This window comes from Vollenhovia emeryi, unplaced genomic scaffold, assembly GCF_000949405.1.
Source record: "Vollenhovia emeryi isolate VEMERY1.0 unplaced genomic scaffold, V.emery_V1.0 DF939140.1, whole genome shotgun sequence".
In the NCBI taxonomy this organism is placed as follows: domain Eukaryota; kingdom Metazoa; phylum Arthropoda; class Insecta; order Hymenoptera; family Formicidae; genus Vollenhovia; species Vollenhovia emeryi.
In genome coordinates, this window is record NW_011967226.1 from 278,727 (window position 1) to 303,305 (window position 24,579).

A 24,579-nucleotide genomic window follows, 5' to 3' on the forward strand; every position below is an offset into this window, starting at 1 on the left:
CGGGAATTGAATGACACTTTCATTATGCCAATACTTGAAAGAAGTCAATTTACCTAAAAACAGTCGTTAACTAGTTGCCGACATGACCGCTATCGGGAGCAGTCCGGAAGATCCAGGGATTCGTTTCCACCTGCAGCGGAGTTCTGGATTATTTAATTTTTCTCCGCCGATTGATCCAGTGGAAAGCAACAGAAACAGCTCGCTCTCCGCCATAGACATAGCAAATATATAGACCGAGCGTCCCATTGAATAAGCTCGAGGCTATGATAGTTTTTAAATAATTAGCGATTATATTTCACAAATGACAGGTCTGAGATTTCGCGCGCTCAGGCACGGCGACATGACGAGTGATAAAAGTGTTGCTATGTGTTTCGCGAGCGAGCGAGAACCAAAGTTACCGTTTAACGGGACAGAAAATATTTGGGAAGACGGTTATTTTGAAAACTTGAGGATAAAAAGAGGCAGGAGACTAGATTGAATCTAACTGAAAATTCCAAGTTCACTCAGAATATCGGAGATCGACTAAATCGAAGGATATCAAGTCTGATCAAGATGCTCATCATAGTGAACCCCTCCCTTTTATTAATAAGACGTTACACAAAGTTAACAAAAGAAACGGTTAAAGATAACAAGAGGAACAATTAATTCGAGAATGAATCGTTAAGTCTGTTGTGAAAGTTGTCACTATGCTAAAAAGAGCGATATTCGTAGGAACACCTTTATCACTTGTCGTGTCGCCGTACCTGAGCGCGCGAAATCTCAGGCCTGTCATTTGTGAAATGTGTGTAATCGCTTATTATTTAAAAACTATTATTTAAAAACTATAGCCTCGACGTTTTTGTATTAGAATTTTTGTCTTGAAAGTTTCTAAAGAATTTATGATTAAAAGAGGATATCCGGTGGTTTTAGTACACCCTGTATACTTAAAATCGTAGACGTGACAATGCAAAACATTTAATGTTTGTCGAGTGACTATCGCGTATAGTCATTGGACTCGGCGGGGTGAAAGGCCTCCACACCAGGTTGGTATGTTTTACATGTTTAATTCAAAACTAAAAGAGAAGCGTTTATAATTAGAAAAATACAAAGTTTGATTTGACCAGAGTGCAATCGTAATGATTTTTATCCCATGTAAACGAAGCAATCTTGTATCGGCAGAGAGAAACCTGAGAGCGGCCAATATATGACCATATATGAGCATATACACGTATAAACAGGATAGGTGGGCATATATGATATCATACATGATGAAATATGACGAAGAATTCGTCACACATGATCATACATCGTCATACATGAATTTCTTTCCCCGGAATTAGAATATAATTGTACAAATACTACCATTTGCAATTCTTTATTTTATTATAAAGACTTGACGTATAATATTAAAGTAAAGTAGAATGCTTATAATTTATCAAATCATGAAAATGCACAATAAGATACGTTTGTTACCTGTTATATCTGTACTGATATTTCCTCCTTAGCAACGTTACAAATTACATTTTGTTAATTTTTTTAAGTATAATAATCACACTTAATAACCCAGGTGGCATTCAACGGTGCAGCTTAACAAAGACTGACAATGAGAGCGGGACAAGAGTATTCACCTGCGGAATGAAATTCAAGTTAATTACTTCAATATTATTATCGTTTTATTGTCACTTCGGTTATCCATTATTGTCTAGACAAACACATAGTACTTTAAGTCGTAAAGTTAAAGAGAGGTCGACAGAGACTTATATGTCATCCACAGCAATGATAGACCGATGATGCCGCGACATCGAGCGTATTTCGATTGTATACGTGCAATACCACATATATATTACACAACGACGTTTCTAACAATATTTAAATGAGATACAATGGAGACTAGGATGAAACCGAATTCGCATTATCGCCACCGAACTCGCAAGCTCTGAGCATATAATCCTGGCATTTACACCGTACATGTTACTACCCTCATGGAGATTACTTCCTGGCTTCGTCGACTTTGCATGTGTGCGAACGATTCTGAAATCATAGGATTCTGAAAAGAAGAACAACGAAAACGACGAAAACGGGACAACATTCGTAGACGTGGGACAAGGGTGGCACCGCCTAATGGTGCTCTACGTTTCAGTTCGTTACATGAAAAGTGCCTGCCACCTTCCTCGCTTCCTGTTTTCGAAAGCTTCCGCGAAAGCTCGATATCATCATAAAAAGGGCCATCCATGTAGTAATGCGCCATTTGTAAAAATGGAAATTGTTGAGTCAAATATATATCGTAAGTTTTACGAACTGGTTCTATACAAGAGAGCTAAAGACAAAAGGGAAGCATGCAATTAATACTTTTCGCAAGTCCCTGATCATCATTTTCCAAGTAAACCCCGAAATTGTAAAAGAATTGAGAGTCGCTTCATTCTGACGCTGAAGTAATAGCCAATATGTTAGGCGAATATGTGTTTCAAGCAAATAACAAATGTAATGAATATATATTCGTTGCATACGGCTCTTAACACGACAAGTACCTAAAATCACACGACGGGGTAAGCATCGTAGCATGGTGAGAAATATCTGTGGAATAACGACAAGCTTTTCCCTCGATTATCTAATGCGATCGTCGTATCGAGTCGCGCAATTGCGAGCTACTCTATTTGCGAGTAGCATTTCTTTTAACACTTCGTACGACGTGCGATTTACGCTCTCGCTAAGTAACAGTTGGCCGAATTGACGCACGTGAATTTTTTATCCCCTTTTTCCTACGATCTTACGGTTCGCCACGGCCGCCGAGAGCGTCGAATAAAATATTTCGATCTCGCGATGATTTATCGGTGAAGCCCGAGCTAAATAGCGATCATCAAAGCGACGTACAGCCTCTCTCGCGATTGCGCTCGTTTAAACGGGCAGCGTCGACGGAATAAAATATTTCGATCTCGCCATGATTTATCGTTAAATTAGCAGCCGAGCTGGCCTCTCGTCCCACCGCGTCGTTTGTTCATATCGTCGCGAACGTCGAGAAACGAAAGAATCGCGAGGTATTGCTCGATGTGCGTATCGCCCGATTTATCAGTCGAATATTAAGTGGCGCTAATGATCGGAGACCAATGCCAAATCGCAAACCGAGAGCCGACCGGGTCGTTGTTATACATGTATTGTTATTTCGTCGTTCGAGGATATTTCTCGCCTTGCTTCGGAAGATGCGAATTACAAAAGTCACAGCAGATACGTTCGCTATACATCGTATCGAAGAGAATGTCGGGGTACAAATATCAAGAGAAACTTTGCGTGTTTACAGAAATGCGTGAATTCAGAGGCTATCGTTGACTAAGTCCTCCTACATCCAGAAACTTGTAACTGCGGAGGAAACGAATTTTGTCTCTTATTGTTGAGCGAGAGAGAAATCTGTCCGCGAATCGAAATCTCCTCTTCAGACGTACGCTTTCCACGTATAACGGTTTAAAATCTGTTCGATATAGACGGCACATTTAAGGCGTCACATTTTAGGATTACGTGAAACTGTATTGTCGGCGAGCAGTAAGCTTATTGTCCATCGACGGACCTTGCGAACCAAGATCAATTCCTCTCAATGAGTCTGTGGACTAGTCGCTGATTAAATTACGCGCGACGGACTTCCTCACTTCCGTTCCATCGTTTCCTGATTTCGATCGGTCAATTTCTTCTCCTTCGGCAATTTTTCAAAATACTTAAATTTGCATTTAATAGTCATTGTTCGCTGACAGATCATCGCTTGAAAGATCGTTATTTCATCTTTAACGATCGAGATTCTTTACTCGTAGATGTGTCCGTGGGCTAGTCGCTGATTGAACTGCGCAACGGACTTCCTCACCTCATCGTTTCCTGATTTCGATCGATCGACCGGTCAATTCTTTTTTTCAATTTTTAAAATATTGTTACTATTATTATTATGCGCTGATAGATCATCATTTGAGAGATCGTTATTTAACCATTGATGATCGAGATTTATTTATACTCGCAGATACCCTTATAGAAGTGTAAGCAAAATAATTACGAGAAAATGACTGTACATCAGTAATTTCTAATAATTCAATTACCGAACTCTAGTAATTGTACAGTGCTCTTTTTCGTTCCCAGTTGTTACATTTCTGTAAGGGTATCTACCGTTGACAAGGGATGATCAGTGGCCAGTAAGGAAGAACGTCAGACTCAAGATCCGAGTATTTACATCCCCGTTTCCCCTCACTCCCCTTTACTAGGTTTCGCTGAGTAAAACGCGTGAGTCTGATGCGAATGGAATTTGTACGGCGCGTATCGGCCGCTCTGGAACGAGCGGCGAAGCGGTGGGCTTTTACATGGAATGGGACGCGACGCGGGAGTTGGATATCCGCAGAAAGTTATCGATGTCCGGTAACAAGAACCTCTGGAAGCCATGTCGACAATCTCCGTGCAGGGACTGCAGGTAGCGGGTCTTCGGGGTGAAGATCGCCCTTAGCGACCGAGCCGACGCGTTGGGGGTGTAGTTGGACGAGGACCCATCTGCGGGATCCTCCCTGAAATTCATTCACGCCCCCGTTATGTCTCGCAGAATGTCGCTCGTTCGACAACCACACACAATGGGATCAATTCTAAACATGTAACTAATCGATAGCGCGCGATGCCGATAGTGTCACAGCACGGACACTTATCGGGCGGAAACCATGACAGAAAAGTTGATAAAAACAAAAGTTCCATTCATGCACCCCAGCCGTTGACTGTCGATATAAAATTAAAAACATTTTTTTCCTGTAAAGATACTTTTCTTTATAGGAAAAAAAAATTGGTACGAAGAAGATAAATGGCTAAAAGTTTACGTTAATTAATGCGACAATTTCTTTCCCAATAAGATTAACTTGCTTTCAGACTCCGCCAGCGTAGGGACGTTCAACATTATTGAACGTCTATAATATAATATCAATGTAATACGCAGTGTCCTTCAGCGATGGTTTTTAATCCTATCGATTGTCTGAGTTGCCACTTCGCTGAAAAATCACGGAACGTCGCGTGGACCGTTAATTAAAATAAATATAAAACTCATTCCGACGTAACACTACAATTTGAGTGTATTTAGAAAAACGCCGCATTACGGTTCCCAACAGTTGAGTTAAGTATACGCGGAGAGAATTTTCTCTTCAAAATTTACCTTGAAAATCGTGTAATCGCGGGACAACGTGGCATTTTGAACAATTTTATGAGAGTTTTGTGAAATTTTTGTATAGTAACAGTAAGTATAATTATTGAGAGAAATGTATGGTAAAATTTCCCAAAAAAACTCTAATAAAATTCTCTGAAATGCCGTGTTGTCCCGCGATTACAATATTTTCAGGATAAATTTTAAAAGAAAATCCTCTCCGCGTAGGGTTGCGCCGTAAATTTCAAGATTACATCTACACGAATTGTTTACGCTATGTTTACGCGAACTTTTCATGTAGACGATATAAGCAGCGAAAATTAATTATAAGTTAACTAATTGATTCCTTGAACTGTATTTTCACAGTCTTGAAAAATAAAAAATAATTTTAGATTAGATGCATTTAAATTATAAACTTGTTGATTAAAATGAACTGTGCAGTGATACCAAAGATACTACTGACATTAATATAGAAATATTATTATTTACTGATCTGATCTACACTCTGATATGTTAATCTTTTGTGCATGCTAAAAATTGTGTCGAAACTGAATAACAGCAACTGAAAATAAAATTTGTAAATAAAACATAGATTACCGGTGGCATTTCTGGTGAAATATGAATGTTCCACGATCCCTGGATTACTCATGTTTTCATGCATGACACATTGAACATAGTTCATATTGTATACATGTAGATGTAGTTTATTATATTCTACGCGTAAACAACCCAACCCTGCGTCATAATTCGTAGGTTGTAAATACAGAGAGAGAGAGATAGAAATGTCCGAATAAATCGCACCCTTCCCCGTTCGTGATTTTTCAACAATTGAATGCACTTTTGGAAGGGCGAAAGTTAATTAGACTGAAAACCATTCAATAAGACATTAAGAAAATTACTAACTAAAACACCGAATTAACGTTGCAAACTATACACCGATTCTACGCCGTCTAATCGTCTAACATCGATCTACTACCAGCGTTCTAACGATACTAATACGTAGCCGCTGGTCTCTAACAGTGAGACACTACATCGAGACATTGTACACCCAACTACCGTGATGAGTCCCGGGGTTGTATCATGGTAGTAGTAGTAGTAGTAGAAGAAGAAGAAGAAGAAGAAGACACAATTGGAGAACATTTTGTTTTGTACGTGGTGATTTGTAGATGGTGGTAGGTGGTTGTTGGTATTTGGTGGGTTATCATTGACGTGACGTGACGTGACGTGGCTGATAGATCTGTCGATGACTGGCACACACACATAGATATGACATATTTTCTCAGTCTGTAGGTAGAGCTCTACTTGAGTACAGGTACTGGCGAAACGGTTGACATCACACCGAGGTAGGAGAAGAGGACACGGAGAAAGAGAGTGAGATAGAGAGCGGCTGCCTAACGGCCTGACCTTTCGACCAGATATCGCGGCGACCGAGAGAATCGTGGCGCACGGAAAGACGGGAGCCAGCCGAGGCGTGCGAGGGCCCCGATATGTCTCTTACTCGGTTGCAATACTTCAGGGTAGCCAGAGTCGGCCGGCACCTCCGGCGCGGAACCTGTTCTCGACAGAGATATGGTTGACAACAGACGGTGTCGACTCGGTCGACTGGTGGCGCAGCTTCTTCCCTATCGCTATCTTGGAATTGTCAGGCTCGCTAAATGAGCGAATTGAATTTTATCCACGTAAAAACAACAACGCCATGACGTTTGCGATGGATAGCCATCCGTTTGCGTTATATATGTATATATATGTTAAAGGAAGGTTTGCGAGATTTTCGTAAATTAATAGAGACCAAAAATGTCGCGTTTCACACGTATCGTAAATGTAAAATAAATTCCGCGGCGGCGCGCCGTGGACGCGTCGCGGGTGCGAGGGGGGGAAAAATGCAATTAAACGTGCTAATCCGGCGATTAACGGGAATTCTGGCTGACGGGCCAATCGGCCAGTTTAAATATTGACTAACGAAAGGAAAGAAAATACAAAATTGAATTTTACGTAAAAAAACCGGAAGCGTCCCCGCGCAATAAATTTGCGGTAACGTTATGACATTTGAGATGGATAGCTTTCCGTTTGCGTTATAAATGTTAAAGCAAGGTTCGCGAAGTTTCTATAAATTAACACCGGCCGAAATGTCACGTTTCGCACGTATCATAAATGTAAAGTAAATTCCGCGGGATCGATCCCCCGGCGAATACCAACCGAGATCCCGCGTGCCCCGTTTGTACTCACCCATGAACCTTTTCTCCGCGTTCGGGTAATTGGCGAGTGCCTCGAGCATGTCCTCGTAATCAAGCATGTTGGTGTTCTGCACGACGGGCAGCGGATACTCGTCGGAAAAGTCGATCTGTCGTTTGTGTCTCGTTTGCGAGGACGCGCCGTCGATCCTCCTGTTTGACCTGTTCTTCGCCCTGCTCTCGTCGAGGTCCTCCGAGACGCTGAAGGGCCAGTTGACTGCGGCACTCGCCTTGGCATTATTCTCGTGGCCTTGTCTGATGAGCTGCTGGAGGTCCAAGGGCTCGCTGTGTGTCTCGCGATCGTCGCTCAGGGATCTCCCGTGACGGTTGAGCACCCGGACGATCATTCTGCCTGGCGCGGTGCCGCCTCGCTTCGCGAAACCAGGCCAGTCGGCGTTTTTCGCCAACGAGGCGATGTTGCGCTTGCCCTCGTCGTAGCCGCGGACCGGGTAGCCACCGTTTCGGACCAGCGAGCCGAGATATCGCTTGCCGTAGGGCAAAGCGGAATCCCTGGCCAGCGCGGCGACGTTCCTCTTACCGGTCGGCGGCAGCATCGAGTCTCTCGCCAGGGAAGCGACGTTCCTCTTGCCACCTAGAGGCAGTATGCTCTGTCTAGCCAGGGAGCCGATGTTCCTCTTGCCGCTCGGGAAACCGTAATCGCGAGCCACCGAGCCGACGTGACGTCTGCCTGTAGGTAATGCGAAGTCCCGCGCCAGAGAGCCGACGTTACGTTTGTCTAACGGATACTCGGCCACTTCCGGCTCCAGGTCGGCCAGGTAGTCGTAGATCCCGGACGTAGATCGTCGACGATCATCATCCAGCAACACTCGCACCAGCTCGTCCATGTTATCGCTTAATTCGACAAATCGATTAATTTTGAATAAATGAAGCGTCGTGGTAATCTTCTTAATAACAACATTAACAGGAAATTATATTTTAAAATAATTATATACACGTGACATTTAATTATAACGATGGTCAAACGATCATTAAAATATGAGGATTTCTAATTTTCTCACTTTGGAAAGTATCGCGACGTCTTATTGGTGTCTTAAAGATTTCCCGTTCAGAATTATTAAGTTAGGCGTTTGTAGGAGTCGGAAAGATCTTCAGAAAATATATACCTAGAAGAAGAATGGACGCTCCTCTTCTCCTCGTCATCGCCGTTGTCCTCGCGCCCCTGTATGGTGACCGGCAGATCGTCGTTCTTGGCCAGGGTGGCGAGGCTGCGTTTCTCCGATTCGGGAATCAGGTCCCGCGAATCGATCTCCTCGCCGTCGTCCAGAAGACGCCCGGGAAATTCGGGCAGCTTATGCGTGCGCGCCATGACGCTGAGATGTCCACGTAACGCCGGGTCCCTGAAGAGCTCCAGGTAGACGCCTCCGGGTATGCAGATCTCGGCGTCGTCGTTCTCCTCGGAGCTGAGAGCCTTCAGGTGAGCCATGTCGTTATGGTTCTTCGTCTCCTGAATAATCCTCGCCATCCTCGAATACGCCGCCAGATTCGAGCTGACTTCCGGTAAACGCAGCAGCGCCAGGAAGGTCTTCTTTGGTATGCATTGGCTGCCTTCTTCGTCCTGGCATGTCACCTGGAGCGAGACGTGATCGGTCACGGATCAATGAGTCTGCCTCACGCGTTACCTTCTGCATAATAGAATCCGGCATTTACATCCTTCGATGTACTTTTACGTCTTTCCTTTTCTATCTGGCATATACGTCGATATATAATTACTTCGCGCGTAATTATACGTATATAATTATCGTGCGTGATGAAAATATTATCGGCATTTGCTATAACTGTTTTATGTAATTATACATCGCTACACCCACAGAAAAAATTTCCGGGCCCGATGCTATTACACTTGAATGTATCATAAAATAGGACCGATATAGCGCCAAGCGTATTTGTTATAGAGAAAGGAATGTTTTAATCTTAAATGAAAAATTCTAAAATCTAGAATAAAATGATAGTATCGTCTTTTGTCGAATATCGTGATGCCAACTTCGTGCGTTGTAAGATGGAGGGAAAATTTATTCTAAACGCAAGAATATATTAAGTTACATTTATACAAGTTACTCTTGTCTCAATATAGTAAGTCAATCTTGTTTAATTTGATAGAGGAGAATAAGAATGATTGATTTTATTTTGATATCGTCTTATTTTCATACTAAATGAGGCTGTGAGAAATATAAGTGCGTCAAGAATATTTTTTGTCTCGGTAACAGAAATCCTTTCTGAGGGTGCAACTTCTAATAATAAAAATGACGTAAGTCACGAAGTCGAATCTGTCGATTGCCGTTATGCAAATTCATAAAATTCTCTACGGATACGCTTCCGAAGAACGACAAAGCTTAATACCGCGCGTGAGTGTGACGCAGAGAAAATCGCGCAAATATACATTGCGTCCAGTTGAAGCTCGCAAAACTGAAGTGCCCAAAAAAATATAACAAAATGCAGGAAGGATCGATGCACTTTTATATTTTGACATCTCGAAAGCGATAGATTTCCGGATGATTTGCCCTCTCGTTGACAGCACGATATCGTTTCCGTTTATTCTTCAACCGCCGCATTTTCACAGAGTTGACAGTTGTGAGTTTATTTAGATTACCAGATAGCTCTCTCTCTCTTTCCCTCTTTTAAAAAATCAGTAGTTAAAAAATAATTTTATAATATCTCCGCCTATCACAACAAAAATCTTGAAATATTAGTATTATGTTTGCGTATCTGTGCTTTGTACAATAATTGCGCTATATAAGTACTATATAAATTGCATACTGTTAATTAAATTTGACGTGAGTTTTAATTAAATACTTAATTAGCGAGATTTAATATTAAAGATAAAAACATATTTGTACTGCGGGAAAATTAATTGCCAAATCGTGGCTAAAGTCACGTTTATTCAAGCAGAACGATAACAAAAGTTCATAGAATTTATTATGAGAAATTAAATACAGACACGACCCGCTCCATGTTTCCGGCATTCCGCTTCATTTCAATTCCCCATTATTTCCACAACGCTCAAGGTAACTGAGCGTTTATACAATCTCGTTAAATCCAGTTTTAATCGATCGTCGTGAATCCGAGTCACGTGCACGCGGCTCGCGCAAGGTGGTTGGTCGTCACGTTTTGACGTTAATTTTTCTGGGAGAACGTGACGCGGCGCCGGCAGCGCGATATCGGCGACTACGATTCGCGTCCACGTGGATTTATGAATTCGATGAGATGCGAGTAATTTATCTGATGCATAATATGCGAAATACGTGGCAGATGCGCTGTAATTAAATGATCGTCCCGATGTCAGAGATGAATTAAATCCCGCGCGACGCGCCGTTTATGGTCGCGGATATATTACACTGTAGTTTATGGGGAATACACGAATCGAGAATGATAATGAACGGAATACCGCGGTTCGCGCAGTCCTGAAAATGCGTGGCGTTTGACGTCCGTCGTTGGAAGGCCGAGCCATCAGCATTTATGTAGGCTTTGCGGTGGCAATAAATTTTTTACTGCGTTCTATAAAATCCGTATCTTTCAATGTAGACAACGATATGATAGATTTGGGAGTAATGGCCGACATATTTTGCATATTTTATGGAAGAACTTAAATTTTACTGAATATTTCAACGAATTTTTATATTATTCCACGACGAGAAAAATATGGAACGTTGTAATGTGCATAATAACGGCGATTTATTTTATTCCACTAATTTCGTTCGAGATTTATATTGGACCTTGCGAGGGTATTACACGACGTTCTGATTTAACGTTGATTTGCACCACCTCCGGATTTACACTAATTCCAATGGAGCTGACTCAAAGTATGTACCTTCGCAATATTATGGCTTCGCGTAAACTCTGGAACGGTTTGCAAATTTCGGTCAGATGTCGCTGACATTAACTGCGATCGTATGCCTTTGTGGGCGTTTGGTAATATCCTTTGAACATGAAAGCGTCCGTGTTGCGCATTCGAACATGATTTTATGCCGTCAAAATATGATATTTGACATTGTGACGAAGGAACCATCATATTTGAGAGCGTGCTGGTAATTAACAGAAATAGAAGAGCGATAATAATGGTCAGGGAAATGAAGCATCCCTCAATGAAAATAGTTTATACAACAGAATGAAAATGTCAGGGGAAAATTGTCGGCGATTGAAGTTGATTGATGTTGAGATTGACAGAAATAAGGTACGAGCACAATGATTTCGACACAATGTCATTATGGAATATTTGTCACCGCCCCGTAACGTAATTAACGTTATTACGGCGCTAGATTAGTGACGCTTCAAGCCCAATTTCGGTGATGCGTATGACGTTAAGCCCTGCACATGATAGCTACAATTACAACGTATGTCCGCAACCAGAAGGCCATGCGACACCTGTAGTCCACATTTTACAGTGCGGATGCTGAATTTAAACAACTTCGAATATTGCCGAAAATTGAGATAGCTTTTCCATGTGCATTCCCTTATTTCCGAGACTTTTGAAATGTAAAGTAGCGAATTACCAGACGAAATAAATTTCAAATGAAACTTCTCCGTAACACTAGATGTAAATGTCGGATAAACTTTGTCAGAATGTTCGAAATATTTGTGTAATTGAATCGAGCCGGGCAATAGTTTAGCATGCTGCTCAAGAAGTTCGCATATAAACTTGTCGGAGATGAAGAGAATTTACACTCGAGAAAAGATCTATGAAGTTCGTTGCATAAACCATTAGCGGATAGGGAGATCCATTCTTCATGGCTCAATCTTAAGAAGGTAAAATAATAATTTCAACATTTCTATGCACATTTGCACGGAACACCACGTGGCACCTGCCGCGTTTCACGTCATATAATCTTGCTTCTGTGCACGAGAAGTGTACGCGGATTTGCGTAACAGAAACACACGTACATTTGCGGAAATTCGACTGTGCGGCTGCAGTAATTTAATCTCGTCCGTGCACGTCCACTTCAATAAAATTAACCTTTATGTAACTGTATTTCCGATAATAAATCTACCAGGATAAACAGTTTATACCTACTTACTCGAGTAAGCTTTCTTTATCATTATTGACGTTTATAAAATAATTTTTACGAAACGCCCTCGAATCAATCTGCTCAACAAGCGATACGGAAATTCCACCTCGCGACGCTAATGAAGCAAATGTTTAATTAGTGGCTCACTTCCGGGGATTGTCGCGCCGCGAAAGGTCACAGGATAATTTCCGTTCGTACGTAGGAAAGTGTTACCGGAGATCACGGCCGTGTTTCATTAAAGCCTTCCGCCTCTTTGGTGCGTGTTAAACCGTGTAGTCCTTGGCCAGTGGGACCAAATTGAATTCCTCGGAAACTATACCGCATAGTTTATCCTGTAATGAAAACCCACGTCCCGCCAATTCCATCACGCCGAATAGGTATTAATTTCCGCCGATAAACAGTCCATCCGAAATTCTGCTTTCGCGAAACTCGTGACGGGACGATGAAAAAGCGACGCGAGTCCGAACTGAGCTCAAAGCTAGCGCGCAATCTTTATAAGAAATGTATACTTTATTATTTGTCTGTGTACAAACACACATAAATCCTCACCGAAAAAAAACATTTTCGCTACCGTAGCTAATCATGGTTTGCTAAAAATATTTTGCCGCCAAAAGTATAAATTTCTAACAATAATTTAGCTTGCAATCGACCGTAACTGGCAACGTGTTTTTAACACAGAAAACTTATTGCGACAAATATTATCATATGCCTCGGTGATCGAATTGCCGAGACGCCCGCCTAGACTGTAGGGAGGTCCAGGTTCAAACCCTGGCTAATATTTTTCGCAATAAATTTTCTGAGTTAAGAAACACGTTGCCAGTTATGGTCGATTACAAGTTTAACTGTTGTTAGTCATGTACTGGCGTCAAATAATTCTTGGGGTTATAAATTTCTAAACCACAACAAACGGTTTGCTGTCGCACCTAAAACAATAGGCGCAGTAACAAAATATTTAGCTATCGCAACTAAATATTAGCTGTCCATATTTTACAACTGAAATTTAGTTGCCACGTGCAGTTTTCACCTGCGGCAGCTACATTTTTCTTTCCGTGCTCAACAAAGTCACACGGTCGACAGAATTGTAGCAATCTCCTATCAAATGATATTATAATACACGTACGCAGACCCCACGGCCGTTTATCCGAAACATTATTTTTAAATCGCGAATTTTTATCTTGATTTTTCTCTGAAGAGAGTTATTTATGATTAAAAAAATTTTTATCGAAATAATCGATTAAGTAACGTCCATGATCGAGATTATTGGTGCAGATCTTTCTTTAATAGTGACTTTATCGCTATCTCACGAGAAACTCAATTTACCGATTTCTTCGAGCGAGCCAATTTATTGATACGGACATTTCCGTTGAATTGTCCCTCCGACGTACCTTCGCTAAGACGCACGCTACCCGCCGACCTTTCTGTGGCTCTTCGGGAGATAGAATCCTCCCGGCATCTGTGCGAGATCATCGAGCGCGATATTCGAATACTTGGCCAGATTGCAAGGGACGTTCCTTACGGAATGAGGCAATGTAAATTCTTGCTGTCTTGTACCAAATTTGGATGTAAAAGTATTCAATCGCCCGTCACTCCGGGTGTCTCTTGAACAGATGCTCTCGGATACTCCCCTCAGTTTCATCTCTTATACCACGCTTTCACATTTAAGCTAGTTTCTTGGCAAGGTAAACGTTTCTAGAAAATTTAGCTCTCGATGTGACCGCGTCGCATGAATTCCATAGGGAGATATCGGGGATCCCGCGGACTCGTACATTCCGAAAGATATTGTCTTCGGGGGAAGTATGGGGATTTGCTTGATCCCTGGCTAATAAAATTCTTCCGTTTGTCTCAAATGACGCACGAAATACAATATTATTGAAGGCCATACAATGCGAAACGCCCGTTGTAGAAAATTATTAACATATTTCTCCGTTGAGCACCGAGGACCGACCTTTAGGAAAAATTACGTGACATTATTCAATAATAGCGTAAAGAATTTTGACGCCAGTACATGATTAATCAATGTAGAAAAATTGCTAAACGACGCTAACTGGCAAATTCTAATTAAAGAAATTTATTGCGAAAAATATTCAGCCCTGGACCTGGACTTCCCTACACTCTAGGTGGGCATGTTACATGCCTCAGTGGTCGAATTGGTGAGACGCCCGCCTAGAGGTCCAGGTTCAAACCCTGGCTCTGAGGTAATACTTTTCGCAATAAATTTCTATAATTAGAATTTGCCAGTTAGCATCGTTTAGCAATTTTTCTACATTAATTATTCAATAATCTTCAGGTGTTATGGGCCTAAGCGTTAAGATTTAAAGCGGGACAACATCGTACAAATTTATTATACGTAAATATTAATCTGGAGACCGCGTTGTTATGTCATCTTTTAAGCTCTATTCTTTATTAAAAATTGCATCTTTAATGGAAAAGCTTTGCCGAGCACAACAAATTGCAAACTGTACAAAATTTTTCCGCAACGGTATTGTAAACACACGGGCGAAGCGCACTTAAACGAGACGCAATGGCGAGTGACAAAGTGTTTTCCGATTTGTCGATGCCACATCCAACGTGCTCCACGTTGCAGATACGTTCTTTTATGCGGCATGAAGAACGCATTTGTATTCTCTCAACGTAGCCTTTTTCCATGCTTTTGCGTCATGTAGCGATTAGCTGCGTCCTGTGAGTAAGTTACTAGTGAGTCCGCTTACATCTGCATGGGACTCGGGACGAGTAGTTACGTTTGCCCCCGACAAACGAGAACTTTAACAGTTTCGCAAGAGCGACGAATCTGTAAGCCCGCCATACGCGATTAATAAGCAGACACGAGGAGACTTTGGTTACTTGACAGCGCACTGGGACACTCGAGAAAGTTTTCATCATTGTTGACCGATGTTACATGCATTCGCACTTGCCCTGCAAATCGTATTTGAAGAGTGGGCAAAAACCTCTTCCTTCGCTTCTGCCAAAAAGCCAGACGTGTTTTTCCTCCCAGCGTAAAACGTCATCGAATTTCCTGCTCGCCGTTATAAATATATTTTTGTAAAAGTTGTTCCACATTTTGTTCAATCTCTCTTTCTCTCTGCGTCTCTCCCGTGAGATATACAGTGCAGTCATTTGTCAATGCTTTACTTACTCGAGTTTTATGTAAACTCAAAAGTATTATACTAATTAATGCATACTCAAGAAGTGTTAAATTAAAACTCGGGGAGCGTTTCGCGGGAGATCTTTTTAGCTTTGCCATGTAGCGTTTTCTTAGTAAAACGGCAAGAACCTCTCACAGCGGAATCGCTTCGGAGAATTTTGTTACTAGGACGCTAGACCGTCCGCGCAACACAATTTTCACGCGTTCCCAAATTATCTCCGGGAAATGTACAAATGAACACGTCACGGTAACTTTGACATATTTAAGTCGGGTCACAGCTGCTCGGCTGAGAGTTGAAACCGCCGAGCTGGAAAATGAACACGAGGCTACTTTAATAACATTCGCGATAATACACCGTTGCATCGGATGGTGAATTACTCGATCGACTTATTGACTACAGTTGGGATAATCGCATTGTCAAAACTTGCGTGCGTATTCAAATTTGCACCGAACCCAGGCAGCCCTAATCGCGCGGCGCGATGCACGCACATGCCCGGCACCTCGGTCTTGGCGGTCCACTTGTTATCACCTGCTTTTACGTAACAACTCGTTACCGAAAACCGCCGGAAATCCGTCTCGACTCTACGCCGCGTTTTACTCCATTTTCATCCGACACACCGCAAAAGTCACCGTGTATACCAATTTATTTCACATAATGCAATCACTGATTTACCGGGGCTTTTTATTCGAAGAATACGCCACGATATGCATGTCACGCCACTTTCTCGTGACGCAGCCGTGATTATAAAAGAGAGATCCTCGCTCTACCGGCGACTCCTCCGTATCGTCCCACGCGTGGACGTACGAAGTTCGGAGGCTGCCTCGTTTTCTGCGAACAGAGGGTGATTAACGAGGACGGCGTGTAGGCATCGCTTTCTTGGAAATGGCACAGATTGGTACACCGGGGAGTCCACTCGATGACAGATCGCTCGAAAAATATTATATTTGGCGCGATTGAACGAGCTTAACGACAGGGGCGGTAACGATGTGGGTCGCCCAAATGATGCTGTCTCTCATCGATTTTGCGTTTCTCGCACATTTGCACGTAAATGGGCAGCCAGAAAAAAAGGAGGCCCCCTTATGCTTTATATACCGTGCGATTGATGTATCGATGATCGTGACTGGTTCGTTCTATTCTAAAGACAGTTATATCCATCAATGCCGCGACGGGGTGGTGGCTGACTTTAAAAGGTACCGTCAAAAATGTACCGAGAAAAGCTAATAAAAGCGGCTCTCGGGCAAAACGAGCCGTGCCATTTATATTCCTTGGTAAATCAGGTGGAAATAGAATGTCAGAAACGGAACTCGCAAAAAATAGGAATTACCGAAATTGTTGATCCAGATACTATTTCGGGAGCCTTCGGCCAAGTTAATTAACCATGAATTGAGGAGCATTTCGGTCTAAATTACGAGATTTAGATTTCTAAATTATGAGATATCCATTTATACGAGCCATTCGAGATCCATTCGTTCTTACGAGGCGCCGCGGATAAGCCTCCTTTTAGCGGCACGAGACGGTGCAAGTTCTAAACTAATTAAGGGGGATAACGAGTTGCGGCGTAAGATTCACGAATTGAATTAGAAATGTATCCGGATGGAACAATTTAAACGACGAATTGTAGCGAGCAGGTCCTCACGAGATTCACAATAGGAGCGTGGAAAATTGTCTGAAAAGTATTAGCCTTCGAAAAGTATTATTTTTTTCTAGAGGAGAAGCAATTTAGAAAACGTTGGAATCTTTGAAAGCATCGCCGCCATCGCTCGTGGTATTAAACTATCGTTGAAACATCGCCGTTAATTTTTATCGCGCTACTGAGATATAAAAAGATCTCTAACAAGTTCACCATCGCTTTTCAGTTAAATTGGAGCAATCGGCAGCTCGAGCAGCACGCGCGACAACGCCGTACAAAAGCTCGCGTTATATCACCGGGATTTCTTGCAAAACGCGGACAGAAGCTGCTAACAATGTAGGACGAGAGTACATCTGCCCGGCAAACGACATTTATCTTCCACGAAAGTCGCCGAGGCTCTTTCGAACAGTAACGCGAGAATTATTACGATCTCCCGACGAAACGCGCGATCGATACGCGATACTATGATCGACGAGCTTACCCCGGTATCCGCGAGCTTAATCACGCGCCCGCAGGCCTCCTTTAATCACTTAAATCATTTATTACCCTCGGCAACTTTAATCATCCATTTAAGTTTACTGCCGCGAGTAAGACACTCGTGTCCGACCTGCGTGAACACGTCATTAAATACATGCAGGGTAATAATACGAATCCGTAGGTAATCTTGTCGCGCGCGTGAACCCAACACCTGCGTCGTTAACACGAGATATTTGTTTAATTTACAGATCGACGTAATCAGAGCAACCGGAGCAATTAACCGGTCCGTCTTGTAGGCGCGTTTCTAAACTTATTAAAAAGAACAGCGTCGCAATTATTCTGACCATCACTGTACAATTAAATACACACGTGTCTCAGAAAAGATGCGTATCTCTTTTATCGACAGTTTGTCATTCGTCATGCGACGACGATGCTGCGAGCGGCGACGATAAATCACAACGCGCGCAAGGGATGGGTACGTTAGTTGATAACAAGTGCCGCGTTATACATGTGGAGGTGATTAATGTTTCGCGTCGCGCGAATCAGACTTTCTGATTAATCTGCGGGCACAAACGTGTAATTATTCGTTCGCCGCGATCTGCTCTCGCGCGGTGGACATTTTTATTGAAAGTCTTTCCATTCGAAGCACACCGTGGAAGGCAAACGCGCAAGTCGAGCGCGTAAAGTCCAATAAATTTAGAAAGCGCCGCGCGCGCGATGCGAACAATCTGAATTCGATTTGCATAGAGCCGCGCTCTCGTTTGCTTTCGTCACGACCGCGTAGAAGGGAAATTACTGATCGAAGATACAGTACTCGCAGATGCCATGGAGAAAACCATCGCAGTGATTACGGCTGAATTCAACGGACGATAAAATGATCAGACACGTCCTGCAAACAGGACGCTCTTCCCAAATCCTCATAAATATTTAAGACGCGCCTCGGAAAAAAAATACGTTATTTAAAGAATTGATAAAGTGTTCTTTAATCCTTTTGGTATACATGCAAAACTCGACTGACCCATTTCGTTCTGTAAACAATGTACATGTTAGAGCAGAGGAAATCCACATGCGTGCCCTACGTATGTTTCACAAGTGATTCCTAAGGGAATTCCGATTCCGAGAATTTACTTCTGACGAACGGATAGAATTTACTCTGCACTTCTAGATATTTAAAGTGAGGTCTGGCCACGATAATAGAGCTAGGATCGAGGAGTAACACCCTCGAGAAATATTACGCGAGCTTCTGGAACGGCGGTAAGTAGTCACGCTCGGTCTGACCACAGCCGTCTTCGACTACTTGGAGTGGAACGACACGGAATACCGCGCCGCGAAGGATTCTTGTGCGCGAGGACGGGGGACGTAACAAAACAAGACGAGGAGCTCCCGGAGCTCCCAGAACTGTTCTCGGAACTTCAAATCGACTGGCTTTAATTATATTACGGCCACGTGTGCCAGACAAAGCGGGTGCGCGCAACTTCTCCAAGAGAGAAATAAACCGAGATTAACTCTGTACGCTCAATCTGAAGTGACGGAGAAGTGCTATTGAGGCCTTGACGTAACAATATCTGACTTCTCTTATCGTTCAGCCTGCGAATAATTTCTGATCGATGAGAGAGAATAAAGAAAAAAAATAATAAAATACGAAGCAAATTTGTAGCTTCGGCTACTTGACGTATTACACGATAAAGTGTCCCCGCACGATATCGGTTCCCCGTGTTCCGTTCGAGGCAGGTGTTTAATTTTAAAGTTAGATTGTGTGTGCGCGTGTATGTGTAAGGGAGACTATTCTTTTCGTATAATGCACGCGAGTTATTGTGAGTAATAATTCGCGCCTTTCCAAAAGAGCCCTTTCAAGAAGATCGCGCCGTCTCCTCACAATGTAATTTGCACACGGACGCGACTCCGTGCACGTACGAAACACCTTCACGCGGACCAATTTCTATAGTGCATATAACACCACGGTGAAAGCCGCTGGCCTTTTGTTTTCGTCGATTAAGAACGCCCACTGCTATTTAAACCACCACAATGTGCGCAGCTACATCACACATGTTTCGTCGCAGTGTCTGCTCGTTCGAGATATCTTGTAATATCTCATAAATTTATACTCGCCATGTCAGTCGGTCTACGGCGAAACGTGGCAAACCTTGCCGCTAAAAGCAAATTATAATTCCAATAAGCCGTGTTTTAAACGAGGTATGTATTTTTAAATCTTACACGCGCCAATGTCACTTTAAACACTGTGGAAAAGAATTATCATTAAATTATTACAAAGCGGATGGTGTATCACGATGTCTCGCGGGGAATTGGATTTCGCGAGTGCTTAGCGTTTACGACAAACCGGTGAGACGTGGCACGGGAGAAGTGGCCACTCTTGGAGAATTAATTGGATGCCACGTCGGAAAATTCACGAAATAGTCTATTTAAGATGTACGGCTGCCCCGTACTTGATCAATAAAACGCGCTTTGTGTAACGAGTCGTTAAAGACGTTTCCCGTTCCACGCGCTGCCTTGAATAAAGAAGGCAACAGGTTTGACTCTCCGCATCTTTACCATTGATGCATTGATGCTAACCCTCGGACCCTTTCTCGACGTTACATTTTCGCGACGTAACGTCTATTGATGTCGATCTCAGAAGGATACAAGTAAAGTCTTCTTATAAAAGCGTCTTGTAAGAGCGTTTTTCTGTGTCCTTCGTACGCGAGGCCGATATTTAATTTCGCGATCAACGCTTGCCAAAGAAAGAATTTGTGGAATAGCTGCCTCGCAAAAAGGAATCGGCTTTCTTAGCGGCGGTGGTTTTATTTATAATAAATGCTGCCCCGACAGAGCCACATAATTATAGATACGAAAAAAAAGTGTACGGTTTTAAATTCTTGAAAATTAATATTCATGATTAAAAAAGCGCGGCGTGTTTCGATGACATATAACGATAACATATAAGCGACGGAATGTACACTTGCTGTGTACATTTATTTCTGATTTTTATACCGCTTGAATAAAGGTACGTGTCATTTAAGGCATACTTTGATACTTTGACGCTAGACGAACGATAAAGCGAAGCGCGGATTTCTAAAGGGTACCAAAGTAAACCGTGACGGAGGAGATATTTGCAAAGGGGATACGCAGAGGCAAGATCCTACTTTTAGAAATGAAAATGAAAAGGGGGAGTTTGGCGAGCGGCTTACAAAGTTGCGGATTTCATAGTAAACTGGGGTCTCCGCTCCCTAGACAAATTTACAGTATGATATTAAGAAAGTTCAGTCGTACAAGACCACCGAAATCTCGTCTTGCGGTTCGCCGTGCTGTTTGACAAAGTGCCTACGTACACAATCTGTTGCGGCGGTAACAAAATAATTTGTCCCTACTCCACGTATTCGGAAATTATTAATTCCACGAAGTTCCCTTCTCCGCCGTGCGTACAGGATACTGTAAAAATCAATTAATTCGATATCGCGCGCGCGCGCGTGATCTCAGTAGTTAATTATAAAGAGATTTAAAGCGAAACAGCGAAGATACCATTGAGGCCGTTTTCAAATTCCTCGGAAAATCAATCTATAATCCCAGCATTAAGTTAGAACGAAGTTCTCTTTGTCGAAGATTGAAAGATTTATTGAAATCGACAGTAAATATTTCCTTTGATCGTTGACCCACTTCTGGTCGGGAGGATATTTTTCATTCAAGGGGCCCTCCGGCTCTTTTCCCTTGGTTACGCACCGTTAAAAGTGCGTGATCGAAGAAGAATCGCCAGCACCCCTTTTCTCTCTCTCTGTACGCGAAGAACTGATAGAGTCTGTTTGATCGCACGTAATCTGCCGTAATTAGACTACAAGCTCAGTCGGGCATAGCTAACAAAGGATCGAGAAACTAATCTAGAAAGATTTATCTGATGCTCTATCTGAAAAAATAAAATCGTGCAATCTGTCGCAAAGTTAGTACATCACATTAAATTGTACACATTCCCAGCAACGGAAGCAAAAATATCGTGAAATAGAGAGACGGAGAACTCCTTGTGTCTCAAGGTGATTTCACAAATGTTCTGCTCAACAGAGACACTTTGGATTAATACATAATTCTTTGTTAATTAAAGAAATAATGTAACTCACTTGACCTTTCAAATACTTGTGACAATACTACGCTTGGACAATTTTAAAACCGCGACGAGCGAACGCGATACAAATCGAACTGACGGTAAAAGCTCTCTGTGAAAAACGTCTTTGTTTTCGAAAGGGCTTTAGCGATTCGAAACCAATTACCGAGGGCTCGCAATAAGCGTTTTGTAACCGCGATTGATGGATCCGTTAAATTTTTGGTGAATTCTATAATTACACGCGACATATACGCCGACGTACTCGAAGGGTATAATCCGCTCGATCAACCGATTCCCTTTGTCGGACGTGCAAAGCTCTTTCAAAGTATCAACGGCAGGACGGTCGCGCTGAATGCCAGGGGGTGGATTCTTCAATTTTCTACATTCGAACGTCCGCGAGACGAGTCGCGTCTCACGAATTGTCTAATAGCACGCGCGTTACTCCGAGGGAATTTGGCATTATTCGAGACTCGATTTCCACCCGATATTCTCGATGCAGAAACAGAAATGGGCGTGTACGTTCTCGCATCTTCCTTCCGACTACCGTCCGCTGTAGATGATGTACGCGCTTGTCTCGCCACCGGGTAGATTTCAAAACTTTGTACAGCAGAAACAACGGGTACAACAGCCGGCTGTGTGTAAAAAATTTGACCGGTTGTGAAATAACGCTGAAACGTGAGTGGCAAAAGAGACGCTTCCTAAACTCGTACGCTCGACGTATGAGAGTTACGTCTTTTTTTTTTTACCTTGACGGTCTCTACGGCTCTCGTCCTGTGAAGCCGAGCGGTGAGAAATTTTATCTACGTTCCAGAATTATGTAAGCAACGTCGGGTAATAACACAGTGACCATTTTTTCGCACGAGCGCTGTATAAATTCTATAATATTGAGCGATGAGCGATTTTGTCTGTTTATCTATCGCGTTCCAGTCAACCGAACGCATGTCATCGCGCGCTCAGCGCTTTTTTCTATAATAAATCTTAAAATTGCTTTAGAAAAATTTGTTTCTCCCCGAGAGAAGGATCGCGATCTCGACGTATCTCAAATCTTCGTCGTGTCGCGAACGTATTATCGTCGCTCGCGTGAACTTTGGCCGCGGGGATGTAATTAATCGTTATGGAATTTCTCGCAACAACTTGGATACAGACCGCAATAAAGCGACGCGAGATTGCAATTTTGCAAGTGCATACTCCAAGTGCCTACCAAACATTCCTTCATCCGCAGGTACGTTGTAAACGCGTTATTTGCTCAAAGTAATCGCTGGATAATCATTTCATCAAACACGACCGAAAGGTCAGTCCGACGCAAGGAGGCGAGTGAAATGTGCGTTGGGTAAATTTTTTTTTCCGATTCAATTGAAAGAAGCAAATGTATCGTGTACCACGTACCTGCAATCAACGCAAAATAAGATACAGATTCGAGACTCAAAATGTATCTTATCGAACAAGAATCGACATAACACGTCTTGCTGTAAAAAATTGAAAACAGTAAAAGAATGTTCGTAGTTAATTTGATTATCGAGAAAACAAGAGTTCGACGTGAACTCTAAGAAAAGTTTATTAAAAAAAAGAGCTGTTATCAGAATATTCTATTATTTTTACGTGAACTCCACTTTAGCAGACGTTTAATTTAAGAATAAAGAGTCACTGCGAATGTTTATTTTTAGAGTCTTTATATCTAATATTAAAAATTGTATTAGTTCAATATTCCTCCGAAGAAAATTCACTCAACATCGAGGAGCGCGAAAGAAAAGGCGGCGAATCTAGGCATATCCCTGTATCGAATTGCGCTTCAATTTCTGATACCCTTAATGGATACTTCAACAGAACTCTCCAATATGTACGAACTGTTTTATGTCGCTAATTTAACTGTTCGTTTAACTAAAATAAGGAATTTCCGGCGTTACGGAGAGCGTGTTCGCGTCGCGGGGGTAAGTTAAGAATATCGTAAGGGACCACTCACTGCGGGCTGGCGAATCTCGTTGACAATGGAGATGTAGAGGAACAGGCTCACGAGGTAATTTCTGGTGAATCCCATCATCTTCTCGCTGGTGACGATCAAGCCTGTCCGTCGCGACGCGGGTTTCCAAATGTGAGTATCGCTCTTCAGAACGTTGCCTCTTATATAGGGTGCACTCCAGCCGGCGCAGGCGTTCTCCACCCCCGAGCGTCCTCCTCGCCCCATAACGCACCCCCACATACGGCGTATGTACGCAACGTACGTCGCGGCTGTCCTTTTTTTCCAATTTTCTATTTTTTTTCACCTCTCCTCTCTGACGGCGACGATGCAACGCGCACATGATCCCAGAGGCAAACGGCGAGGCAAGTCGCGCGGATTCTTCGCGAAGGGGGTGAGAAAGGGAGAGACGTAGCGAGAGGGCGAGTTTTTGGGATTCAGGGTATCCAGCAAGCTCAACGAAAAAAATTCCCTGACTTTTTCAGGTTTTCCAGGAGCCGGAATTAATTTTTCCCTGGCCGTTTAGCGTAACTTTTTTCAAGTTGCATAATTTGCGTACGTCTGTATGGTAAATCAAGTAAATGTTAAATGGCGAAGTGCTTGAAATGTTTTTCTCGGGAAACAAAAGTCCGGAATTTAAAAGGATAAAAATTTAAATTAAAGCAATTATAACATCTGTGTATAATACATTGTGTAATACCATTTATGATACCGTACGTAATCATATAGAATGCTTTCGTTTTGCTTAACTGCATTTTGCAACTCACTAGATAGTACTGTTTAGTAATTCATCTTTTTTTTATAGTATTGTCTCAGTTGAACACTTTGAAATAAAATAAGCACGACGATGAAAATGTAAATTACCGACCACGCTTATAAATAAATTCATGTTTAGCAAAGCAGAGAATTAG

The 24,579-nt window shown here is 42.5% G+C and overlaps 1 protein-coding gene across 2 annotated transcripts; it reads right to left on the bottom strand.

The window, feature by feature from the left end:
* Positions 1-1,629: 1,629 nt before the first annotated feature.
* Positions 1,630-23,828, bottom strand: LOC105567095. 2 transcript variants are annotated; one of them, XM_012021652.1, is made up of 5 exons: positions 23,675-23,828; positions 8,481-8,944; positions 7,352-8,208; positions 6,530-6,677; positions 1,630-4,508 (listed from the first exon to the last, which is right to left on the bottom strand). In XM_012021652.1, the coding sequence occupies exons 1-5, from the start codon at positions 23,750-23,752 to the stop codon at positions 4,307-4,309; spliced, it is 1,749 nt and encodes a 582-aa protein (XP_011877042.1). In that variant the 5' UTR covers positions 23,753-23,828; the 3' UTR covers positions 1,630-4,306. The 2 variants fall into 2 exon arrangements, with proteins under 2 accessions (XP_011877042.1, XP_011877043.1); XM_012021653.1 differs by lacking the exon at positions 6,530-6,677 and having other exon boundaries at positions 4,354-4,508.
* Positions 23,829-24,579: the final 751 nt, after the last annotated feature.

Bases quoted from the DNA above. Each gene is read 5' to 3' on its own strand.
- LOC105567095 (XM_012021652.1), bottom strand. From the start codon at position 23,752: ATGATGGGATTCACCAGAAATTACCTCGTGAGCCTGTTCCTCTACATC. The intron at 8,945-23,674 runs GTGAGTGGTCCC...GTCTCGCTCCAG, and splicing joins ACGAGATTCGCCAGCCCGCA to GTGACATGCCAGGACGAAGA. The intron at 4,509-6,529 runs GTCAGGCCGTTA...AATGAATTTCAG, and splicing joins CCGCGATATCTGGTCGAAAG to GGAGGATCCCGCAGATGGGT.